The sequence below is a fragment of the Lepisosteus platostomus genome, chromosome 2 (assembly GCF_059453375.1).
Source record: "Lepisosteus platostomus isolate fLepPlt1 chromosome 2, fLepPlt1.hap1, whole genome shotgun sequence".
NCBI classification, from domain to species: Eukaryota; Metazoa; Chordata; class Actinopteri; order Semionotiformes; family Lepisosteidae; genus Lepisosteus; species Lepisosteus platostomus.
This window is the reverse complement of record NC_142612.1, coordinates 75465944-75489354: the sequence shown is the minus strand read 5'-3', so window position 1 is coordinate 75489354 and position 23411 is coordinate 75465944. Positions and strand designations below refer to the sequence as shown.

At 37.6% G+C, this 23411-nt stretch overlaps 1 protein-coding gene across 1 annotated transcript; it reads right to left on the bottom strand.

Annotated features, from left to right (window-relative positions):
* Nucleotides 1-2848: 2848 nt before the first annotated feature.
* LOC148677127 (cholinesterase-like) lies at nt 2849-22543 on the bottom strand. The gene is made up of 4 exons (XM_088618504.1): nt 22247-22543; nt 7225-8744; nt 6721-6878; nt 2849-4122 (listed from the first exon to the last, which is right to left on the bottom strand). The coding sequence occupies exons 2-4, from the start codon at nt 8724-8726 to the stop codon at nt 3998-4000; spliced, it is 1785 nt and encodes a 594-aa protein (XP_088474630.1). The 5' UTR covers nt 8727-8744; nt 22247-22543; the 3' UTR covers nt 2849-3997.
* Nucleotides 22544-23411: the final 868 nt, after the last annotated feature.

Here is a 23411-nt window from a genome sequence, read left to right as displayed (position 1 = left end):
TGTCAAACAAAAAGAAAAAAAGTTGTAATTCTCAGGTCTAAAATCGTTGGCGAGTCTTTGACTCCCCTGGCACAGCTGTATGCCCAGCATATCCCGAGGAAGGCCTGAGCCACCACTGAAGACCCGTCTCACATCCTTCATCAGTCTTTTGAACTTTTGCCTTCAGGAGGACATTTTTGCTGTCCACTGTGCAAGACAGATAAAAACAACTTAACTTCGGTCCAGAAGCCATCTGGCTTGCAAACAATTATTGTAAAGAAGTTTTATCAACCTGATGTCTATTGGTACCCACATCCCCACAAATGTGCATGTACTAATACCTTCCTAAGTACTATACACTGTCTTTCATTCACTTCTACAGTCTGTTTGCTGCAATGTTTTTTTTGTCTCGTGTTGTATGTTGCACCACTTGCTGCTTAAATTGCCCCCTGGGGATGAATAAAGTATTTTGAATTGACTTGAATAAACAGGAATAATAGGTATTCTATTCCAGAATTAACAACTGAATTGTACTTCAATTTGGACTGCTCTGCACTCGTGAATACAGTATATTGCGTGGTACATCTTTTCGGATGTAAGTTGGGATCATCACATCCATATTACATGTATTTGTGGGAGGAGAGGCAGTATATAAGATAAGATAAACACTCCTACATCAACACATTAGTTGTGTGTACATTATTATTTTATACTGTTTCTCAAGTGGTTATCCTCATAATTTAAAACTTTATCAGCACCTCAACTTCACCTCACTTTTTTTTAACATTCAGGATTGTTAGTGCAAATCCATGCATGTAAACATCCACAAAGGACTTTTGTTATTAAACACCTACCCAATTTAGCTATGAGAAAGTACGGTAGTTTCAATCTGCCATCCTTCAGCTGAAAGCTTACAGGAAATGTCAGCAGTTTTTTGTTCAGTACCGAGACATTCTTTCTCATTAAAAACGTGCAATCCAAACAATAGTTATAACGTTGATTTTTTTTGCAAGGCAGCAATCCAGCTTTTTTATATGAAACAAATATTTTGCACCATACATGTAAATAACATATGGTAATTTCAATATACCATAGGAAGTTTAACTTGTACCTAACATCATTAATAACTTCTTTCTTGTCTGAAACACAGTAGACTATATGTCCAACTTTGGACCATTTCCCCTCAGAGATCAGAAAATGCCAGATTCATATAGTATAACTTGTGGGGATAAGGACAAATGCATCACCTGTCTCCTTGGCAATGGAAAGTGTCAGATAAGTGGTGTTTTACCTTAAAACTGTCCTTTTACATTCTACGCCTACAGTGGAAGCTCCAAAAGAAAAGAAATGTTATCAGTTTATTGATTGCATACTCTATCTTATGCTCCAGAAGCCCTCATAGCAACCAAGCAGACCAAGGCAGATTAGCAAGCAGTGATGAAACATGATTTGAATTTATTAATATTCTTGGAGAATAAAAATGACAATTTCAAGCCCTTTTCAGCTGTTGTTGGTCATCACTCAGCTAAGTTAAAAATAAATCAAATGATGGTGGTTTTCGTTGTTTCTGTTTTTTTCATGCACTGAAAGATTTCAGAAAAAGCTGGATGTGGAGGAGCTCTGATTACTTAGAACATACAATATAATTATATAATATTGGAAAATGTTGAGAAGGATGGCTAAGGATGATGAAAAAAGCCTTTTAATCCCACAAAAAGAGGACACTAAGATAGGACTGAGGACACCACTGCTCTTTAGTAAGTCTATTAATAGCAAACATGTAACCGTATTCTCCATGCAGTGATTTTTTGAAGCACTGAAACTACGGCAGACGGGATTAGATTGTCCACAAATGACTGGAAACTGCAGAAGCATAGTTGCAGAACACAAACATATAAAAGAACACAAAACCAACAAAACGTTTAAGCAAAAGTCTAAAATTCACTGAAGAGCTTTAATAAAAAACAACTCAGCACTGCCAGCAGTTGAGTTCAAACCCAATTGCTTTCTCCTGCTTTATCTCTTTTCCCTTAGAGCCAAGTTTCTTACCAGCCTTTAAAAAACTGAAGGCTGTTACTTGAATACTTTTTGTTGATTGCCTAGCCAACAAGAGGGAGGCACAAGCCTACATTTTAATGCCGATCAGCCAATTAGGCACCGCACAGAAACCAATACTCCAGCCACAAAAGTAAACTCATGAAAGCACTCAACGTCCACCATGACCAAAAAATGCTGCAGTGAAAAAAATGTACAGCACTCTAAAGACCTTTATTTTTTTTCTATTTGCTGGAGTATTAGCAGTGCAACATGTTTGAATTTAATAGGTTTGCATCCACCTTATTGTCATTGTGCGAAATACATACTGTAGGGCCTAATCCACAATTCACCTAAGAGTCAGAGTAACAGTTTAACCAGGTTACAAAAGAAACATCATCTGAAATATATCCTTATGAAAAGTTGCACATTGAAAAAAACGTTTTTTTTTCCCTTGGTGTATTTTACAGAGGTCATAAAAAATTGTCTAACTGGTTTGTAATTTCCCAGTCTCAAATGATAAACAAAATATTCAGAACTTACTGTTATCCATAACCTCTCCAATTTGTACTCCCAATAATTTGCTAAATTATTTATGGATTCAGTCTGTATTGCTATTCTGTGGAAATAGCTTTAAAATTGTATCTTTAAATATGTCTCTTGATATGCTAAACATTCCGGAAGGTTTTAAAAGAAAAAAAAAAAAGATGCATACACTGCAGAACAATGCATGACCCAAAGTGCCAAAAGCTGTTTTCTGCTGCATCACTTTCAAAAGGTCAATAAAAACCACTTATGAATGATTAACTTGCAAATGAATGAATGACATTTAAGATTGAACTTCATTTTTTTTAATAAAAGAAAAATAAAAAAACAGCAATCTAACATACATTTTATGCTAGAAGGCAAAAACAAAGAGGACTTAAATCATCACATACAGTATAGTACAATAGAACAAGAAAACTAGTTTTTACTCCACTAGGAATTTAAAGTTTATTATACACCTTTGGGAATTGTGTAGTATGAGAGAGTTTACATTTATATTATTAAGGTAATCACTATGTCAGACTATCACTATGTCAGAGACCATTATGCATTTGTTTTATGACACCTCAAAAAAAGTGCACACCAAAAATAAATTCTTAATTCTGTTCACATTCTCCGTGTTCATATGGGTTTTTATTACATGCTCAGTGTTCCCCCATGTCCAGAACACATGCAGACTAAGTCTGACTCACTAGGCTAAATTGTTCCTTTTGCCTTAGTGTTTCAATGGACTGAAGGCCCATCTCAGGAGATCATGTTCCTTCATTCCCACCCTGCATCTTCTTTTTCTGGGACACCCTTGCTGTGACCCTTACCAGGATAAGCAGCTATCTGATAAAGGATGGGAATCTATATACAATAGCTCCAAGTTCTGGTCTTATAGCACAGGGCCGTTTTTCCTCTAATGGATGAAATAGAGCACAAACAGATCTTTCATTATGTGCCAGCTTTCTTTTGAACACTGTTTCGGACAAGACATTAATCTTTACTTTGGTCTACAAGAGAGACGACAAAGGGACTGTGATATGTTATCACTTAGGACCTATTACAGTCTAAACTTAAATGCTTAAACGTAACGATTATTCCAAAATACACTAAGAAAAGACTCATTTTTTAAAACAAATGTTAATTTTCTACCGATTGGTAATATCTGTAACAATCAAAATGTAAAGCTGAATCTTATATTTGTATTCAGAAAACATTCCCTTCATATTAAATGCTTTAACATTGGTATGACTCCACCAAGTCTGTAAGAATACAGTGTAAGGCACTCAGTAAGAACTGTAATAAAAATGTGTTTTTATTAATAACAAAGACTTGGTATTTTTTTACAGTCACTTACTAAAATTGATATATATTTTTAAAAAAGGTTAAAAAATATAAAGCCATTTCTTGCATAATGCTTTTTAAAATACAATACAATAAAAATCTTAAACAATCAGGGATCTTCACATTGTTGCTGTCTACTGTTGTAATCATTGAACTGATTCTTCCAATCCAGCATATATGAATACCATCGATGAAATTCTGTCCTCCACTGTTGTTCTGCTTCTTCAATGTCCACTGGGAAAAAAAAGAAAACCAAACATCAGTCTTAAGCAAAATATCTATCTTGTCAGTTCCTATGCTAGCAGTTTTGTTATTTCTGTCCAATGTCAGCACGCTTGATTTCTTCATGTGTAACCCCAAACAGTGTAAAATGCTAGCATGATGGAATTAGACAAACTAGGAGGAAGACAGAGATATAAAGATGTCATGTGCTTGAAAAAGATTGGGCAACTGTTACCAAAGGAGCAGTTAGTGTGGTCTTCCACCAGACAAGTTCTTTAAATAAAGTCAATTACCACACAAACGAAACAAAACAAAAATGTACTTCTCCGTAACTTCTAATGAAGTGTTTTTATGTCAAAATGTATTTTTAAATCTTAATCCCACAGCTGTATTGCAACAGCTACAAAGTCATACTGTAATTGAATTAAACAATATTCAATTCCTCCTCCTGATCTGAACAAGTATACTATAAACTATAAAGATGTAAAAGAATGGACTGAATGTTCATGTTGGAAGACAGGAACATTTTGGCATAAGACAAGTGCTTGCTAGAGCACTTCACACATGAAGTACCCCCTCTAGTGCAAACTGTCCATTAACTCTCCCAATTGTTGGGACGGTTTTACTGCCTCCAAGTCTCTATCACAACATTCCTACTCGTGCAATGGAAATTGTAGCATACACTGTCACCACCTGACATATTCTGGGTGTTTGTTACTGTATATAAGAAGCAAGTACAGATGCTCAAGAACTGAAGTCTGCAACTTCATATTTTTAGCTCACTACCCTTGCCTTCATGGCAAGTTAACTCAGGACTTGCTTTTGTCTGAAACTGTTGCTACCTCAGATGGCAGTAAATATAAGTGAACTCATGGTGGGCTATCACAAAGAGAAAGAGAGGACAGAGTAGCTCAGAGGTACATTTAATACTTTGAGACCTGAAGCTTAGTGTGGAATAGTGTGTATACTGGCGGGTTATTGTATCAAGAAAAAGGAAGGAAACACATTTACAGTGGTCCAGCCTCAGAAGCAAATACAAATTGAAGTAAAAATTTCACATAACTAATGAGAAGTACAGTGAATATTTTAGAAGATATTGCAGGATAGCGTATTTCAAGAAAAATTGAGAACAAACAGACCTCACAGGTCAAACGAGATACTCCGTTTTTAAAATTATTTTACTTTTGTAAAACAACAGTGACTTGTACCTTACCAAACTAAAGATGTACATTCTCTCCACTTTAAACATAGCATTTAAAGAATGACTTCTTATGTGCAATGTCCACTAGTACTAAGCCACCGTTAATTCTGAGGAATGCCAAGACCAAAGCTCTAAGACTAAACAGAGGAAGTGGTGTGGAAACTGGTCTTCAATATCCGGTGCTAAGTGATCCTTAATTGCAAGCAGGTAGTATCGATTTTCACCCACAGCTTGTAATTATAGTGGTAGATGAAGTTGCATGGGTTGCCAAGGAAACCATGTACTGGCATGAGGGAGTGTTACAGAACTCTTGAATGATTCATTGAAAAATTATTTGTAGGATGTGTATCAAATATATAAAATGTTCAAAAAAGGTTATACTGCTACACTATACCTTTACAAAAGAGGTATTACAAAAAAATTAAAAATAAGAGACTGGTAGATCTCTCAATTTAGAGTAAACTTTTTTCCCTTTTACAAATGTTTTTATTCTACTTAAACATCAGGGTAAAGTTATAAATAAGTCTCAGAAAGTGCAGAACTGTACTGGCATGAAAAGAAACATCCCTTATATACTGCAATGGCGACCACCATTTGAAACGATGCAAGGTTTGCTCCAGGTTACAAAACAGGTAACTCATGAGGTCTGGAGAGCACATGTCATCACAGCTCATCCCAGAAAAGTTCAACAGGGCTTAAGTCTGGCAAGCATTATATGGACAGTATAATTGTCATATTCTCAGCATGTAAGAATACTACCGTAATGAGCAATACAGTATGAGGATGTAATACCACAGTCTTGTTGCCATCAATTACTTCAAGATATAGTTCTGTAATGAAGGATAATCCAGACCAAAGCATCAAATTTGGACCATTGATCTTGGTGAGATGCTGTGAATTGTGGTAACTACATATTATTTTATGCCATAATGTCTTCACGGGTACAAAGGCATTGTTCTCTTGATAAGGGATTGTATTAATCACTTTCAGGGTTTTCTTGTCTTGATTTTCAACAAGCTTTACATTCAACGGGTCATGATCATCTTATCACCTGTGCCCAATCAACGCTCATACTAATGTGGTGATTTAGTGCTTATGCAATAGTCAAAGTCACATGAATTACAGCCATGAGTAATCAATTCATCAATACAATGCCAAAATCAATATTTGAAATATGCATGCACAGCTGATACATCCTTTGATCCTCAGGACATATTTACAATTTTAAATGCATCCTCTAGCTTTATTTGTACTCCAAAACCACTTTAAACAGTAAGTCGTATTATTCTGATTGCAATCATGGACTCCCACTGACGTGTATGTTTTACAATTTTGACCTTTTTAAAAGGTAAAAGCCTGAATGAAAAATAAAAAAAACTATTTGTTATTTTGTTATATTTATTCTTTACCTGTCACTGCAAGGAGTTTTGGGAGGAAACTGTTCCAGAACTTGCACAGCTGGACACGTAGCATCCCATGGATTTGTGGGGACTTTGTGTTCAATGTTATGTACTCTTGGCTTTTTGAGGAAAATGCTGGCCATTGTGAGCCTTGCCCATTGGGATCCCTGTCAAACACAACATCATGCAACAAACAAAAACATGCTTTATCTTTGTTGACAAGAAAAAAGGTAATGCAAATGAACAGCAGGCATATCAGTTTTTTACCAAATAGATTTATACGCAATATAAACAATATGATAGCATTTTTTTCTATCTTACATTCTGTTAAATTTTCTTTAACAAAAACTTAGTAAGAAAACTGATATTAAACCTCTGTCAATGGAGCTAAATTTCCTCACAGATTCTTGAATGTGAAAATCCTAACTGCTCCAATACACCATGAAGCCTAGTAATCCATTTAGTGTAGAGACACTTATAAAAAAACTTGTATTCAAGTGCAAATGAACTTACCCTGTTTTTGCAAAATTCGCCCAATAGTTCATGACTCTTCTGCTCAAAGCTTCTTCTGCACCGGTGTATCCCAAACTTCTGTTTAAGGGCAGTCCGAATACAAATTCTATTTCATAGCCATGAATCACCCCCATCCAGTCTGGCCAGGCAACTCTTGTAGAACGGTGATCAAAAAAGTACAAAAAAGCTTTGTTTCCAAATTCGACATACTTCTGCGTGAACGCCAGCAGTGGGCATACAAAATTATAATCCCCAACAATGCCACTCAAAGCATCCCGATTATTTTCCGGATTGAACTCATCCGTCCAATTAGTATACTGGAAAACGGCAGCCTCTCGGCCAATTTCACTAAAGTGTGGGAGAACAAATTTCACACCCGACAGGAACTGCTCTCTTGTGATTAGGCTTTCATTATCTTTGCTAAATCCTGGAACCCCATAAACTAAAAAATAAGTCCCTTCATCTTTATTTACTCCGAGCAGAATGTCAGTTTTTTTAAACTGTCCAGAAAAGATCAAAACATCAGGTGAATCGGTGAGAAAATCACCGTCAATTGTCGGGGCAAACGAGGTACTTACTAGTGGCGACTCCTTCATTACAGTAAACTGCTTGTCCACAATTTCTTGTGGATCTTTCTTGCGGAGGCAAGCAATCACATCGGCATCATCCTTAAGTGGGCATCCAAGGAGTTCAGCCAAAGTCAAAGACCTGTTTTGTGAGATGCTGGCTGGTAATGCTGCCCATGGAGTGTTGATAGAGCCGCTCTGCATGACTGCCCTCGAAAAGAAGGGATGGCTTCCTGGGGAAAGGATGTGGAAGTTCACAGAAGCTCCGCCAGCGCTCTCGCCAAAAATCGTGACACTTTTGGGATCCCCTCCAAAAGCCGCAATATTGCCTGTGATCCACATGAGGGCCAGCCTCTGGTCAAACAGCCCTGCATTCCCAGTCACTTCATCGTTCCCTGGTAAAGACAAGAAACCCAGAGCCCCGACTCGGTAGTTCATTGACACTACGATTACGTTCTCCGTGTAGGTCAAGTACTTCCCGTCATAAACATCTAGTGAAGACGTTCCTGTGGAAAACCCCCCACCGTATATCCATACCATCACTGCTGCCTCACGTGGCTTAGGTGAGGGCACCCACACGTTTAAATAAAGACAGTCTTCACTAAGCATGGTATTGGGGTTCCACATTTCAGCTCCAGGAAACCCCGGAAAAGCCTTATCAATATATTGGTAGCAAGTGTTCGGGTATTTTGTCGCATCCAAGATACCAGTCCATGGCTTGGAAGGTACAGGCTTCTTGAACCTGAGATTATCTACTGGGGGTTGTCCATAAGGAATTCCCAAGAAAGCAGTAACGGATCCTGAGAGCACGGACACTTGTGTTCCTCTGACCTTCCCCTTTTTAGTTAAAATCACAAGCTCATCTTGACCATGTGAACTGGAGAACAGATCAACAGCCACAAGAAACACACTGTAGTAGAGGAAAGATACTGTCATGTTCTCTTCAACACAAGCCTATTGAGAGGAAAAATAAATACAGTGAGATCCTTTTTAAGACAGGAATTACACATATGGTTAATTATTTGTACAACAGAAATAGATGTTATATACTATATATCATGAAACACATTTGGTAAATGGACCAACAATGACAGAAATGGTGCCCACTTCATCTCTTTCTGCCGATCATAAACAAACCAAAAAAAACTGCCAATGTTAAACCTATAGGGAAATAAAAATGTTCTGTACTGAAAGAAATAATTACACATAATATACAGTGAATTGAAAGAAGAATAGGAAAGATGCAACACATACATTGCTTTTGACAGGTTTCACATTCATTTTCAGACTTCATACCACACTGAGAGATTACTTAGTCTTAAAAACTGTAATTCTAAAAATTAGAAATTCAGAGCCCTTGTCTGGATAGTGGCTACCCAGCACACATAGAAAAACTATTCAAACAAGATAAGAAGGTTTATTACATTTATAAAAGGTACCCACACAGAGCTGGGTTGCTGTATATACTGTATAGTTAGGATCCCTAAGGTTTACTTTGTGTGTGTGTAAAAAGATCAATAAGTCAATTTGTCAGCTTTCAGGAGCTGTTTTGGCCCTAAGTCCTTAGTCAAATATTAGTACTCATTCAATACAAATTTTCTAAATCCGTTCAGTAGCAGGGGTACTGTAAGTTTTTAATAAAATCACTAAGACTGATTTTACCCTCCCAGCTTTGCTCAGCTCAGACTGGGCTTCAAAAAAACAAACACAGACTGCTGCTGTTGCAACAAACAAAAAAAGGCCACATAGAATAAACTCAAAATCCAAGGCACAGTACTTTGTTGTTTATTGTGATTCCAAAAATCATAAACCAAGCTATACACGAACTCTCTCCATGTTTCTGGCACCAAAGAACACTGAGACCAAAGGACTTCTGAGAATAAATATTGAAAACATTTTCTGACACCAAAGATTTGATGGGAGCTTGATGTTACATTTTCAACACCCACTAAAGTCAATCTGAAAAAGAAGTTGTGCACTAAAAAGTGTTAGCAGATGTAGCTTAGTGAGCAGCAATTGCTATAACATTCGCCTTAGATAACACAAGAGCTGCATACAGTATGTGAAAGCAGCCTTGCTTGATTAACAGGCACTGGAAAATTGAAATGACCTCTGAGCTCCTATAATGAGTATGTTTTCTCAGGCAAAGCTGAAACTCTCTGGCAGGTCAATAAGGGAATTTCCCGTTCTGATAAATCGAAAAATTGTTCACTTCTCCTATGTTAATGGGTAGGAAACCAAAAATATTAAGAATGCCGACATTACGCGAATTGGTTTAAAAAAAATCATAATGTAAGTATAACACATCAGAAAGACATACATTGCAACCTTCTATTGCCTTTGTTACTTTAAAGGCAATGACTCAACAAAATCATGTCAACATATTTCAAGAAAGTAATGATCCATTGACGACAGCAGGGAAGGCCTTAAAAAAAAAGACTGACAAAATGAATGTCCCAAAGCTAATATGCAATGCTTTTTGATGTGTTTTTTTTTCTGGAGAAGGTTTTACTGTCAATGGGGGTCCACAGTACATATTGACAAGTAGACCTGCTGTAAAATCTTTAAATAAAACAATGAGGTCTTGTCCCGAGATCACACCTTAACAAATGTTGTTTGACGGGCACCTAAAATGGATGGTGCCGTATTTAACAGATATTAATCAAGTATAACTTCTGTTTTGGAGTCTGTACAAAACCCTCAAAAAAAGACAAATATGAGACATGTCTAATTTCTTAACCACTACTAATATTGGCAGTTAATGATCTGCTCAGGCAGAGATTAGAAATTGTGGCAAAACAACTCCAAGCATTTTATCATCCAAACTGTAATGTCGTGCGCGCTACTGAGATGGGACTATTAGTGTGGTCCGGGAGAGGACCCAGGTGCTGGGTGACAGGCAGCTGGGTCAGGGAACCTGCAAGCGGCACAGAGGGAAATGTAAAGAGCTATGCATGAGGAACCAGACTGAGCGGGGAATGTGCACTCTGGAAATCAGGCTGATTGCTGACTGATGAGCTGATTAGCCAGACAAGCAAGCTGACTGGGTGCCGTGGCTAGCTAGGGACACAGACAAACTCCAGTTTGCAATGGAGAGTGAATCCAAGACTCTCTGTCAAGTTTCAAACCCAAGCCCGAAGCAGGGCAGAGACTGGGTGGTAACAAGCAAGTAGATGTCAGTGCATCTAACGAAGCACAGGGGAACAAAGCATTAGGTGGAAAGCAAGCGAAACACAGGAACGGAGAAGGGGAGCTCAGTGAAGAAACTCAGGAACTGGCCATGAAGGGCTCAGAGCCGAAACTCAATGACAGAGCACCATGCTGTGTCAGGTCTGGAACAGGCATGGTCGTAAACTGACTCCAGGCACTCCAAGTCTCCAAGTGATTGTTTCCGCAGCAACTGGCACAGGGAGACGGATGGATGGTGAAAAAAATGGCTGCTGTGTCACTGTTAACTCACCCCGCTGCTTGGCTGCCAGAGCAGACACAAAACCAAACGTCTCTGAAACACTTCCTTTTTGTTGCATGTTTGTTTCCAATATGCATCTAATTTGGATCTGTGGCTTTTTCCAAACTTACCACAGAGCAGGGAAAACTAAAACCTAAACTGCATTATATATTATTATTCTGATTTTAAACTGAATTATGTATATTAATATTCAGTGTCTATTCGTGTTACAGTCATACAAGAAAAAAAACAATGAATCACTAGGAAATACTGAAATAACAAGCAATTGCCTTTTTCTTTTTTATATCCTATTTTAGATGGAATGTATATTTTAAAATTACTACAGAATTTCATAATTAACAATAGCTCTTGAAAAAAATGAAAGCCTGGAAAAACGAGTTTACAAATAACAATCCTTATAAAATGCTGTAGTGTTGTTCAGGTTTTGTAATGTAGGCCAAGAACACTACATCATAAGAAAAGCTTTGAGTGTCATTCGGTGTTAAGAACAACAATCATTGCCCACTCTATAAATTGCGCAGTGCTCTTCAATCTTTATGTAAACCTGAGATTTAACATCTCCATATAAACTTATAATTTCAGAAGAAGCTCATACTGAGGACATACTTTTAGCAGAAATGCATTTACTTTTTTTAAATTTGGCATTCAGGGAACATTTCTTGTTTTCATTTTTTGCAATAACGAGATGGAAACAATTTTTTCTTCATCAACACTGTATTCTTTCTGGACGATGACAGTCACACAGCAGGAATATCTATGATATCACAACAGGACTTGAAAGAACTTCAACTCCATCTAAAAATACTCTGGCTTCTACCGAAAAGCTGCTGGCAAGGTTGACTGTTCTGTTTAAAATACACCAGCGATAAATATACATAACTGACTTCACACATCACTTTACTGATTTACATTTTTTTTTCCAGTACTTATTCTTAATTTTAAAAATAACACTGAAAAACATAAATTACATTGGGAATAGATGAGAACCTTGAATATAAATTTAAAAGATCAAAAGCAGAATTTCCTTTTTTATAACAGACCACAGCCTAAGTTACAGTATGTACAGTATAACAGTACACACATTTGTATTTGTTTGCTGGGATTCCCTGTTCTATTTGTATATTCTATTCCCTACTAAAAAGAAACTCCACTCAAAGACCATAAATATTATTGCCATAACAAACATAAATAAATACAGTAGTTCAGGTGGGTAGTTGCGTCAGCATGCGTAGGCTGCAAAGGAACAAGTAATAGGTGTATTCCATGCTCCACGGCCGAAATGTTGCATTTTCTTTCTTCTTTTTTTTCAGCATGGAACAAACCTATTACTTGTTCATAAATAAATACTGTATATACCATATATTTGGTTAATTAAATCTTAAGATCTTTAATTATTAAGACTCCCCATCACCTGTGTCTCAGGAACTATGAACTTTGTGGGGAGAGTTTCTTGCACTTTGCCCACACAGTAACAGTATTATACACACAGAGATAAAAAACAAAACAAGACAAATAGGCTTAGTTGTGATCGATTTGTGACCGGTTTAAGGTCAGTAACGCAGATCCAGCCAGGAGGATTCCAGAAATCCAAGATGAAAACTCACTGATCATATCCAGAGAGGATGTGTGTAAAGTTTTTAAAAAGACCAATCTACACAAGGCTCCTGGCCCTGATGCTATCCCTGGCCGTGTTCTGAAGGCATGTGCAGACCAGCTGGCAGATGTCTTCTCGGACATATTCAATCTCTCTCTAGCTCAGTCTGTAGTTCCTTCCTGCTTTAAGAAAACCACTATCGCCCCTGTCCCTAAGAATCCGAGAGTCAGCTGCCTGAATGACTACCGCCTCGTTGCACTCACATCAGTTATCATGAAGTGCTTTGAGCAGTTGGTCAAAGCATACATCACCTCCTCACTGCCTGACACCCTAGACACACTACAATTTACGTATCACGAGAACAGGTAAACAGAGGCTGCTATTGCCACTACCCTCCATACTGCCTCTCACACCTGGATAAGAAAGGAACATATGTGAGAATTCTGTTTTTTGTACAGCTCAGTATTTAATACCATAGTGCCCTCAAAGCTTATCATCAAACTCCAGGACCTGGGACTGAACACCTCCCTTTGTAATTGGATCCTGGACTTCTTGACGGACCGTTCGCAGGTGGTGAGGGTGGGCACCAACATATCCTCTACCCTGACTCTAAACACTGGAGCCCCCCAAGGCTGTGTGCTTAGCCCTTTCCTCTACTCTTAATTTACCCATGATTGTGCTGCCAGGCATAACTCGAAGTCCATCATTAAGTTTGCGAACGATACAACAGTCATTTGCCTGATCACAGATGGTGAAGAGTCTGAGTTCAGGGAGGAGGTTGAAACCCTGGCAGCATGGTGCCAGGAGAACAACCTCTCTCTGAACATCAGTAAGACTAAAGAGATGATTGTGGATTATAGGAAACGTCAGGCAGGAGATCACACACCTATTTACATCGATTGGACTTCAGTGGAGAGTGGCAGCAGTTTTAAGTTCCTGGCAGTTAACATCACAGATAACTTCACCTGGACCCACCACACCAACATCATGGTCAAAACAGCACAGCAGCAATGTTCTTTCTCCGCAGGCTAAAGAGGTTTGGCATGCCATCACATATCCAGGCCAACTTCTACAGGTGCGCTATTGAGAGTATCCTGAATAGATGCATCACTGCCTGGTATGGGAGCTGCTCTGCCCAGGATCGCAAAGCACTGCAGAGGGTGGTAAAGTCAGCTAAGCTCATTACCGGCTGAGAGCTACCAAACATCCAGGATACCTACTCAGCTAGATGTCTTAAGAAGTCCAGGTCAATTCTCAAGGACCCCAGTCATCCCAGGCACAAACTGTTTTTTCTCCTACTGTCGGGTAAATGGTATTGAATCATTCAGTCAAACAGATTACGGAACAGCTTCTACCTCCAGGCAATAAGACTGTTAAATAGCCAAGCTGCAGCTCCTTCAGCAAATCACCCGTAATGGCTAAATGGACATACTGTACAGTTTTCATTGTTTTCACCATACTGCACTACTTGGACATAATGTATTGCATACACCCTGGACACGTCGCAGCTCTATTTATATTGAGGTCTGTCTGAGTTTATTTTATTCAATATCTATTTCACTTTTATGTATTATTATTTAACCTTATTTTGTTACTTTAATTTTGTGATTTTTATCCCCCCCCCTCCCCCCAGTGAGCTCATAGAAAAGAAATTGAATTGCCAGCAACTACTGCTGCACGCTGTACTGTTGTGCATTTGATATATAAACTTTGATCGATTGATTGCTAGTAATATTTTTTGCTTTAATTGAATAAAAAAACTTTAACATCAGAAAAGGGTGGTTATTTAAACATGTTTGTGACAATTTACATCAAATTGCCTTTGACAGACCTTTTTGCATTTTTTAGATGTAAGCAAACAGCACTGGTATGTACACACTGACTTATCTGTCAAGGCCCTGTGCTTTACAAGAGCACACTATCACTCATGCTGCTTGGGTTATGCATGACTTCCCAGTACAATAATGTATATTTTACAGACAATTGACCATGCAGCATAAGTATTGCCTATATAAGCACTATTCCATGGAATGCTAATTTTTACCCCGAAAAGATATCTAAACTGAAAAATTCAGAAGAACTGAAAAACTGAAACTGACTTCACACTTGAAGAAGGCTCTATGGCCGAAATGTTGTTTCCTTTCTTCTCTTTTAGAAGGGAATAAATCATTAACTTGTTACTAAACTGAAAAATGTCCACTATAAGAAATAAATTGTATAATCTAAATAGGGGAATATGCTGTTTACATGAGAGCAGTCATTAAAGTTTTGTTTTTTACGTGCCAACAATATACTGAGACCAATGACTTTAAATGCAGTCCTAAAAACTGGGCAATTCTAAGATCCCAGAATAATGAAAACTATGAAATAATCTATTTAGCTTGTGTTCAACTCAGCAATTTCCAGAGATTTTTTGCTATGAGCATTTAATTTGGCAAGAGAAATGAAGTATTGCCTTTTTTCAACTCATTCATTTATTCATTTGCTGAAAATTCATCCATTTGCATCACTGCTTTTCAAGATCTTGTGTCTCTCCTGTATCGTGGTTTTATTTTGGTTCTATAAAACTTTTGGTACTTGTTGAAAACAGGTGTTTTAAGTACCACAGGAGCTTCTTTGGAATGAATGACTGAATGAATTCATTCCAAATGATGAAAAGGAATCTTGCAAACTATGTTGCAGAACAAGTCTTTTCCTTTAGATGCTCAATAAGTATGCCTTTGCTTTAGGGTATCATTGTCCAACAGCTGTATGTCTACAGGGAAAATGTCAAAAGAATCTGAACCAATCCCAAGAGTTTGTGAAATTCAGGACTACCACATGAATGAAGAACATGACAAAGAATTAAGCAGCTCCACACATTATCTTCTCCAGATATATGGAACTGAATCTTGTGATTTCTGAACAACTCTGTTCAGGAAAATGTACATGATGTAAGGATCACATTACACTGTGGAACAGTATGCCATTTAACATTCAGAAGAATCTGGAGCAATCTTTCCATGTGGCATCAAAAAGACAATGCCTTTTAACTTAAACTCCATTAATCTCAGTCAATTGTGCACTAGTTTTCAGATGCTTGTTCCAGTGCTTGCTTTTGTAGCAAAGTCAAAATCCAAGTTTTAATGTCACATGTAGTGTCTTGTCCAGATTCATTTCCAAGCACATCTTTCTTTATGATGTGTGATAGCAGAAGAGTAAGGTGTTTCTTAGCAAAAAGAGCACCACAGATGCACTGGTCTGAATGTATTTCAGGAATGGCTTGAGTTGTTTGGCAGCTGAAGCAGAAAAATACAATTCTGCTTCATTAAGGAGGTCGGCTGTTGATTGATTTCCCAGGGAACAGTGAATCTAGAACTGTGCTGATGGGGAGATTCTTATAGCTGTCAATGACCTGGAAAATGTCTGACCACAGTTCAAGTGCATGCTCTACTACTACATTTTCACCCATCTGCAAGGGCAAATTGTTAGAAGAAAACTAAGTTATTTTATTACACTCATTGCTTTGTATAGCTTCCCAGATTGTGTCGATAATTTTGCCACTTTAAGAACTGCTATGAACAATGTGGAGGGCACAGCTTTCTAGGTTAATGAGATTCAGTAGTGCTGGGTCATCCTTGTTCCTATCTTCCTCTCGATATTTTAGGAACTCTTGGTGTTGCTCTGGGACTATTCATAGAGATCTGTAATGATTTTTTGGGATCAAAGGGTGTCAAACTCTTAGACTCATTCCACTTTCATTAAATGATACACAACACGGCTATTTGACATCTTCTGTCAGCCTTTACTTAAAATACAGTGCCAAACTAGAGCAAGCTAAGTAAGCAAAATGTTGTTCTACAAGAAAACCGCTGTGCAATATCCCAATAATGAAGCAGGAGAACAGCTTTGGCAGTTTCTTTGCATGATTAATGATTGTGATTAATTAATGTGACATTATGACTTTAATTGCCCTGGGCGTTTATGTGTATAAGAAAAAGTTAGTTCAGGAAACAACCTGAAAGTGAAGTGGATGCATGGGCACTTAGTAAATTAGTCCGGTTCACACTAAAATTTAATATAGTTTTTATAATTCAAAGATTGCACGAGCCTTGGATCAAAGATGTTTTAGGAGACACATTTGCTTTACTACATATTCTATTGGGTTTTTTTCCAATTGCTCCTTGAAAATCTGTCTTCGATTTGAGGTTTTGATACAATACCATCAACAAATCATGTTATAGCACTCCGAATTCAGTCATGTCTCTACCTATTTTACAGATTTGTTTCTACACAAAGAATAATAAATGAGATATGACAGGCTAAATGTGTTTTAATATTACAGGTGTTATATGCTACATTACACAGGTGGGCCACAATGTCATTGAAAGAATGGAATTGAAAGTATGAACTTAAAGCAATTGACACAGCAGAGAATGTTTCAAGAATAAAAAATGAATAACATTTTAATATAGCTGCTTCTGTTTCAAGTAATACCTATGGATATTAAGCATTTTACAGAAGAAATTAAAAAATAACATTGTGAAAATGTTGAAAGTGGAAGTGGACATCAAACCATCTTTGTGCCTGTTTTAAGCCCTGTTATATTTGTTTCTGTTAATGTGTATTTCTAAACTATCCTCCACAGTGAAAGACATTAGTTGCAGTTATTTATTCAGTTGTTAATTGTGTTTATCCCAGATATTGGTTAATATACAGTAGCAACATTTTCAAAAACAGAAGCTTCGGAAACAAAAGAGTTAAATAAAGCATGAGCATGGGTCAACCTTGTTTCATACCAAGAGACTCAGAAGGTTCGACTTGTACACATGTTCTGATTAATCTAGCCCAAGTGTGACGAGGTCAGCTCTCCCTGCCTCGACAGAGATTCAATCTCAGTTGCTCGTGAAACCCACACACATACTGTACAGCTCCACTCCTAGGACAGAGGATAACTCCATCATGGTCTGACTGCTTCCACAGCTGAGATCTTCATGGTCCAGAGGGGGATGACATCACTTCTGTAACTCACTCAAGGTTTTCTCCTATAGCTTGTAGACAAGCTTAGTTCATTGGTCTCTCTAAATTGTCTCCCATATGAATGTCTGAGTGCACTGGAGTACACGTGTACATGTGTGCCTAGTGATGGACTGTGTTTCCTGACTCACATCCACCTCCTGCCAGGTTAAGGCAGCAGTGTGGAGCAGTGGTTATGGTGCTAGGGCTGTAACTGGAAAGATATGGGTTCAAATCCCAAGTGTGACACTGCTGTTATGTCCATGAATAAGGTACTTCACTCAGATTGCGCCAGTTAAATATCCAGCTGGATATATAAAATGCCTTAGACAAAAGCATCAGCCACATAAACTATTAAAGGATTCAGCCCACTGTAAGTCTGTATTGGACTAAGCAATTATTGAAGATTGCTGGAATGTAGGAGTAAGAGGCTTTTTATAGTCCATTTTTTTAAATTACAAATAAATTAAATTATACATCTTAGAGATTTATAGTATTAGTTTCTAATTTTAGTACTGCATTTATCAAATTCTGAACACATAATCCCAATAACTGGCATTATGGTTAAAAATTCAATAGTTCATAACACTTAGAGAGAACTATACAATTAACCTTCACATTTAATTAAATGCACTCATTATTCAACTCTTTAATTAGCTCAAACTAAAAACTTCATTTAGGTAGAGTATCTGCCATTATATTTATTCAAGGCATTTTTCACACTTTCAGACAACAGCACATTCAATCAACTACCCCAGCAACAGAACATTCTTGTGATAAACGTGACACAGTGCTAAGCACCCTGCTTTGGCCAGCCATGAACTCAGCCCCCAAGCCCACACTTTATTCATTCAGCTAATATAAATGTTTCCATCATTTTCAAGGACTTTTCCAGGCATGAGTTTTCAAAATAGACATTTTTATGTGTTTTCTAGCACGCTCACAAACAATAAGGCTAGCTATGGAAAAGACTCTTGTATCAGGGAACGTGGCCTGGGGTACACATGCAGTACACACTTACTGTATTTATCTACTGGGTGCAGAGCGCTGATGCAGAGTGAAAATACTCACAGAAACAATGATTCAATACAGACTGCTCATAGGGGGTAAACTCCTAGCTATGGTATTTGCATATTACATGTTTAATAATTAATGAAATCCAAACACAGAAAATGAACATGTCAATAGGAAATCAATATGAACTAAAGTATTGGAAATATTTTGACATCCCAGAGGTAGCTATTTTTTACCTAGTATTACATTGTGGTCTTCATCACAGTTTTATTCTGTTCCAGCAGAATACATATGCAAGCTGTGGACTTGTTTTGGTCTCAACAGGATTCTCAGCTACTATAAAGTAATAAGTTCTCCGAACTAAGAAAATAATGATTGGGAACATTTCAGAGATAGAGAACTAATGTAAAAAAGATTACATTTTTAGAACTTAATAACTGTAAAAGTATTCATTTTGGCAATGGCCTTTGAACTCTGCACAGTAGCATACTGAAAACTAAACCAAAATCAATAAGTGTTTTTTTATACTGTAGGTACAGCAACAAAAAAAAAATGCTGTACTGTGGCAGTGTAAATAACTGATAACAGAGAAAGGAAGTATGATTGACTTTGCAAATATGAATAATGGTCCCAGATAGTATTTGCACTCTTTCCTGAACTTATGAGTTTGCCTGCTCATAAAACACTATTCTTTCCAGTAGTCCACCATAAACCATGTTAATGAGTACCAACCAAAAAGGTCCCTCAAGATACAGTTGCACAGCATCAGACATTTAAAAGAAACAACTATGAACATGTTCAATATCTCTGGAGTGACTAGTTGTATTAAACTGAAGCTTAGGATAAATAAAAATGTAACTCAGTATTCAGCCATGTTAAAAAATAACTTAGCAATTAAACTTTAAAGGGAAAGTCAAATTCTGCTCCTTTAAATGCAGGATGTTGGAACAAAGCACTTCTATAAATGTTCAGTTAACTAATTATTAGTAAGTTCAATTATATGATGAGGGAGATGGCTTTACAATGCAGTGGAAAAGTTTGAAACAGAAACTAATTTGGATTTTACTACACAGTCCAAAATGATTTTTCCAAATCAGCGAGATCTAAAAATGATAAACGTGTCCTATTAAGCAGACTAATTCAAATAAGTAATGGAGAACTCAAAGAGAACAAAGCCACAGGAGATCCAGTTGACCAGAGCTGCTCAATAGACTGACAGCTACAGCAAGTGAAAACAACTCTAAAGACTCCAGTAATGCCAAAGACCTGAAGTCTGTTTTGCCAGTCCCTAATCAGCAATAAGATATGAGGAAGGGTATTAATATGCAAGATTTCCTCCTACCAATGAACAAGTACTTTCCATCATCTTGGATATTTACTTTCTTCTGTAGACAGCTTTCATCATCACAATGTCACTTTCTGACTTTGATGAGGGGTTATTTTTGTAGTTTTATTGATTTACCCGTCTCAAGTGCCCTATAAAATTTGCTTGCACCTCACAATAAAATAAAAATAAAAAACATTTGGTACAGGATTGCATTTAAAAACAGGGAACTCCCAAAACAGTTGCTTTCATATTTGGATTTCTACATCATTACAGATTCTTTAGAATGTATAATCATGCCACAGTGCTGCCACTTGGTAAAATCTAAAAAGCATAATTTATAAGGCTACAATCACAGGGCTAATTTTTACATTTTCCATTCACTTCATCTCAAAACGACGTATGTTACGGCATTTTTATATTTTGGGAGTGTGCAATTAGAATGTGTGTCTGTGCTCTCTATGGCTTCCCCTCATCTTAACTTTTATTTCCTTGTCTCATCCTAAACCTCCTATGACTGTGGCTGCTCTTCCACTGCCCCTGAACCTGCCTCTTCGCCTCGTTTCTTCCCCACAAGTCCCTAAACCCCACATCCACTCCCCTGACCCACCTGGATTTGAGAAAACAACAGGATTTCAGCACCACCAAAACCTTCCTGCACCCCTTCTAAACACTTTTCAAACTGCACTATAGATCCCGAAATATGTCTCCTTACCTCGGCAGGCAGTAAATTGTTACCACTGGCACTGCTTTACTTTAAACAACCTTCTACAGATCACCAGCTTGCAAATACCTTTACTGAGCTCTCAGGAGCCAAACTTTCGATTTGCTGCACATTCCTCTTTTAATCGTATTGTGAAGTAACTCTGCTGCATCTTACGTGCTGTAGTTACCAATACAGGTAATTTCATTGTACTTCTTCACTGTTTAAATTTTTGCAGTATCATGCAGTAGGTGAAACTTCCTCTTAGCACTGCACTAAGTGCTTTTTCTTTCTGTAGGCCACTGGGTAAAAACACTAAAAGAATCCAATAATAAACTGCATTGAAACTTCAATGGGTGCCAAACTGGGTGTTTTCATCTGTAATATTAAGCAAATTTGCCACCTGCACTGAATATTTTTTTAACTTTTTGATAAAGCCAAAAAAAATCGAAAAGGTAGCTGTGCAATTAAGTTTGTCACTGGCATGTTTTGTTTAGTGTTTCTTTTCATTATTAGAATATAGATGCATGTTTCCACATAATTTACTTGCACGTCTTTTGAGCGACCGACAGCCACCTTTCACATTTCAAAAGGCGTTGCTAACCCGTTTATACTACAGAGCTACTACACAGACAAAACCAGGACACGCCCTGAACTACAGGCACAGACCTGTCTATTCACCTGTCGGAAGGCACTGGGACAGAATGAATCAAAGACCCCTAAACGAGGTTCCTATATAGAAACTGGCCCGAAAGCAAAAAAACAACTTGCAGTCACAATGGAAGTACTTGTTCTATATTACTATTATTAGATCAATAATTCTAACTATAGACCGTGTCAAGAGCGACTTTAAAAGGTAACTACTGTACCGACAAACGATACTGTAGAGGCGCACTGCTATGGAGAAAAGACTGTATTGTTTAATTACATAATACTGTAACAAATTCGCTACAATACCTTTCTGTAACAAATTCGCTACAATACCTTTCTGACGCAAAAACTTCATGACTCCCCAACCCCTACCATACTCACACACACTTAAAATGCTTTTTAAGAAACAGATCTTCATGTACTGTACATGCAACACGATCATGAGGATAATGGAACCTAAAATTTCGGACGTGCATGTTTGGACTCAAACGCGATACTTGCACATTCTAAAAATACACCATATTCCTGGACTTAATGCATCACAGTACGGCGTGCAGCCAAACAACAGAAGGACAAAATACGGAAATGAAATATTCAGCAAGTCTTTCCTCTATCTTTCCCTATGTGAGCCACATACTGTGTACGCACAGTACAACATATTTTATTATAACTGCAATGGAAGCTTTATAACTTGTAATATTCTCACCTGCTATGATAGTTCGATCTCTCTTTGTTTTCTCTTTCGGTCTTCCAGCAGAGAACCCTTTTAGGTTATTTCCGTACTTATTAATGAAACTGACTCCTATTGCTTTTGTCTCGGTTACCAAGCAGCGCTATCGCCACTGGCACTGTGCTGAACCCTATGAAAACCTCGCGAGTGTTTAACATGGGACACTTCCTTTTCTCTACTCCGCTATTCCAGAGTCGCCCAGTTAAGAAATGGTCTACTTTTAAACACGAATATCATTTTCCAATTTGGCAGCGCCCAACCTCCACTAACCAGCTACAGTACGCTCATGAAGTGGAGCAGATTTTAAAGCGTAAAAAAGTCAGCTGTGGAATTGCTACATCTTGGTCGCAATCAGCAGGCATTAGCAGAATTAACACACCGGGCAAGGAAAGAAGCTGTTGAAGCTATCGGGTGCATCCAAAAACATTTCAAAGACTGCGCAGTAAAGGGCACTAAAGACAAAATGTATGTGCTGTATATGGGTGTTGGATCAGGCCCACAAGACCAAACGTGTACCAGCATCCTAATCCTGTGGTCGTTTTCATTTAATGGTGTAAAAAATAACCCCCCAAAACTCTTCACTCCCTTAAAATTAGTAATTGTACAAATCTATCAAAAGTGGCATTGCTTACTTTACAAAGAACGTATGGTTCAAATCTTAATTATATCCAACATATGAAACATTTAAATTACATTGAAGCACTGCAAACCAAGTTTAAAATGCTGCTGCCTGAAATAAAATTACATTCATCAAACAAATCTGAGACGAGTGGTCCGTCACTGGATATTTTTTATTTTCCCTTATTCTCTGTGGGTCTTGTTCCTTCCTTCATACTGTATGTGTTATCTGAAAACCCATTAAGGCCGCCTTCTCTGTGGTAGTTGCTACTACGCAAATAAAAGCCAATGGATCGATTTATCCTCAGCGGTGTATGCAAAGCACTGTTACATCACACTGCTCTGTATGTCCTTGGAATTTAGAACTCAGTGAATTGCAACCCCAGATCTATAAATCTTGCATAATGATAAATTATTTTAGGCTGGCAATATTTAAATAGTAATGTGATAACTCTAAATGAGTCATACATACATTAACCTTTCATTAACAGACAATAAAATGAACTTGGATAATTTAGCCTTT

Coding starts and splice junctions, on each gene's coding strand:
- LOC148677127 (XM_088618504.1), bottom strand. CDS start 8,726: ATGACAGTATCTTTCCTCTACTACAGTGTGTTTCTTGTGGCTGTTGAT. Junction 6,879..7,224: donor GCGAATTTTGCAAAAACAGG/GTAAGTTCATTT, acceptor TGTGTTTGACAG/GGATCCCAATGGGCAAGGCT. Junction 4,123..6,720: donor AAAACTCCTTGCAGTGACAG/GTAAAGAATAAA, acceptor TTTTTTTCCCAG/TGGACATTGAAGAAGCAGAA.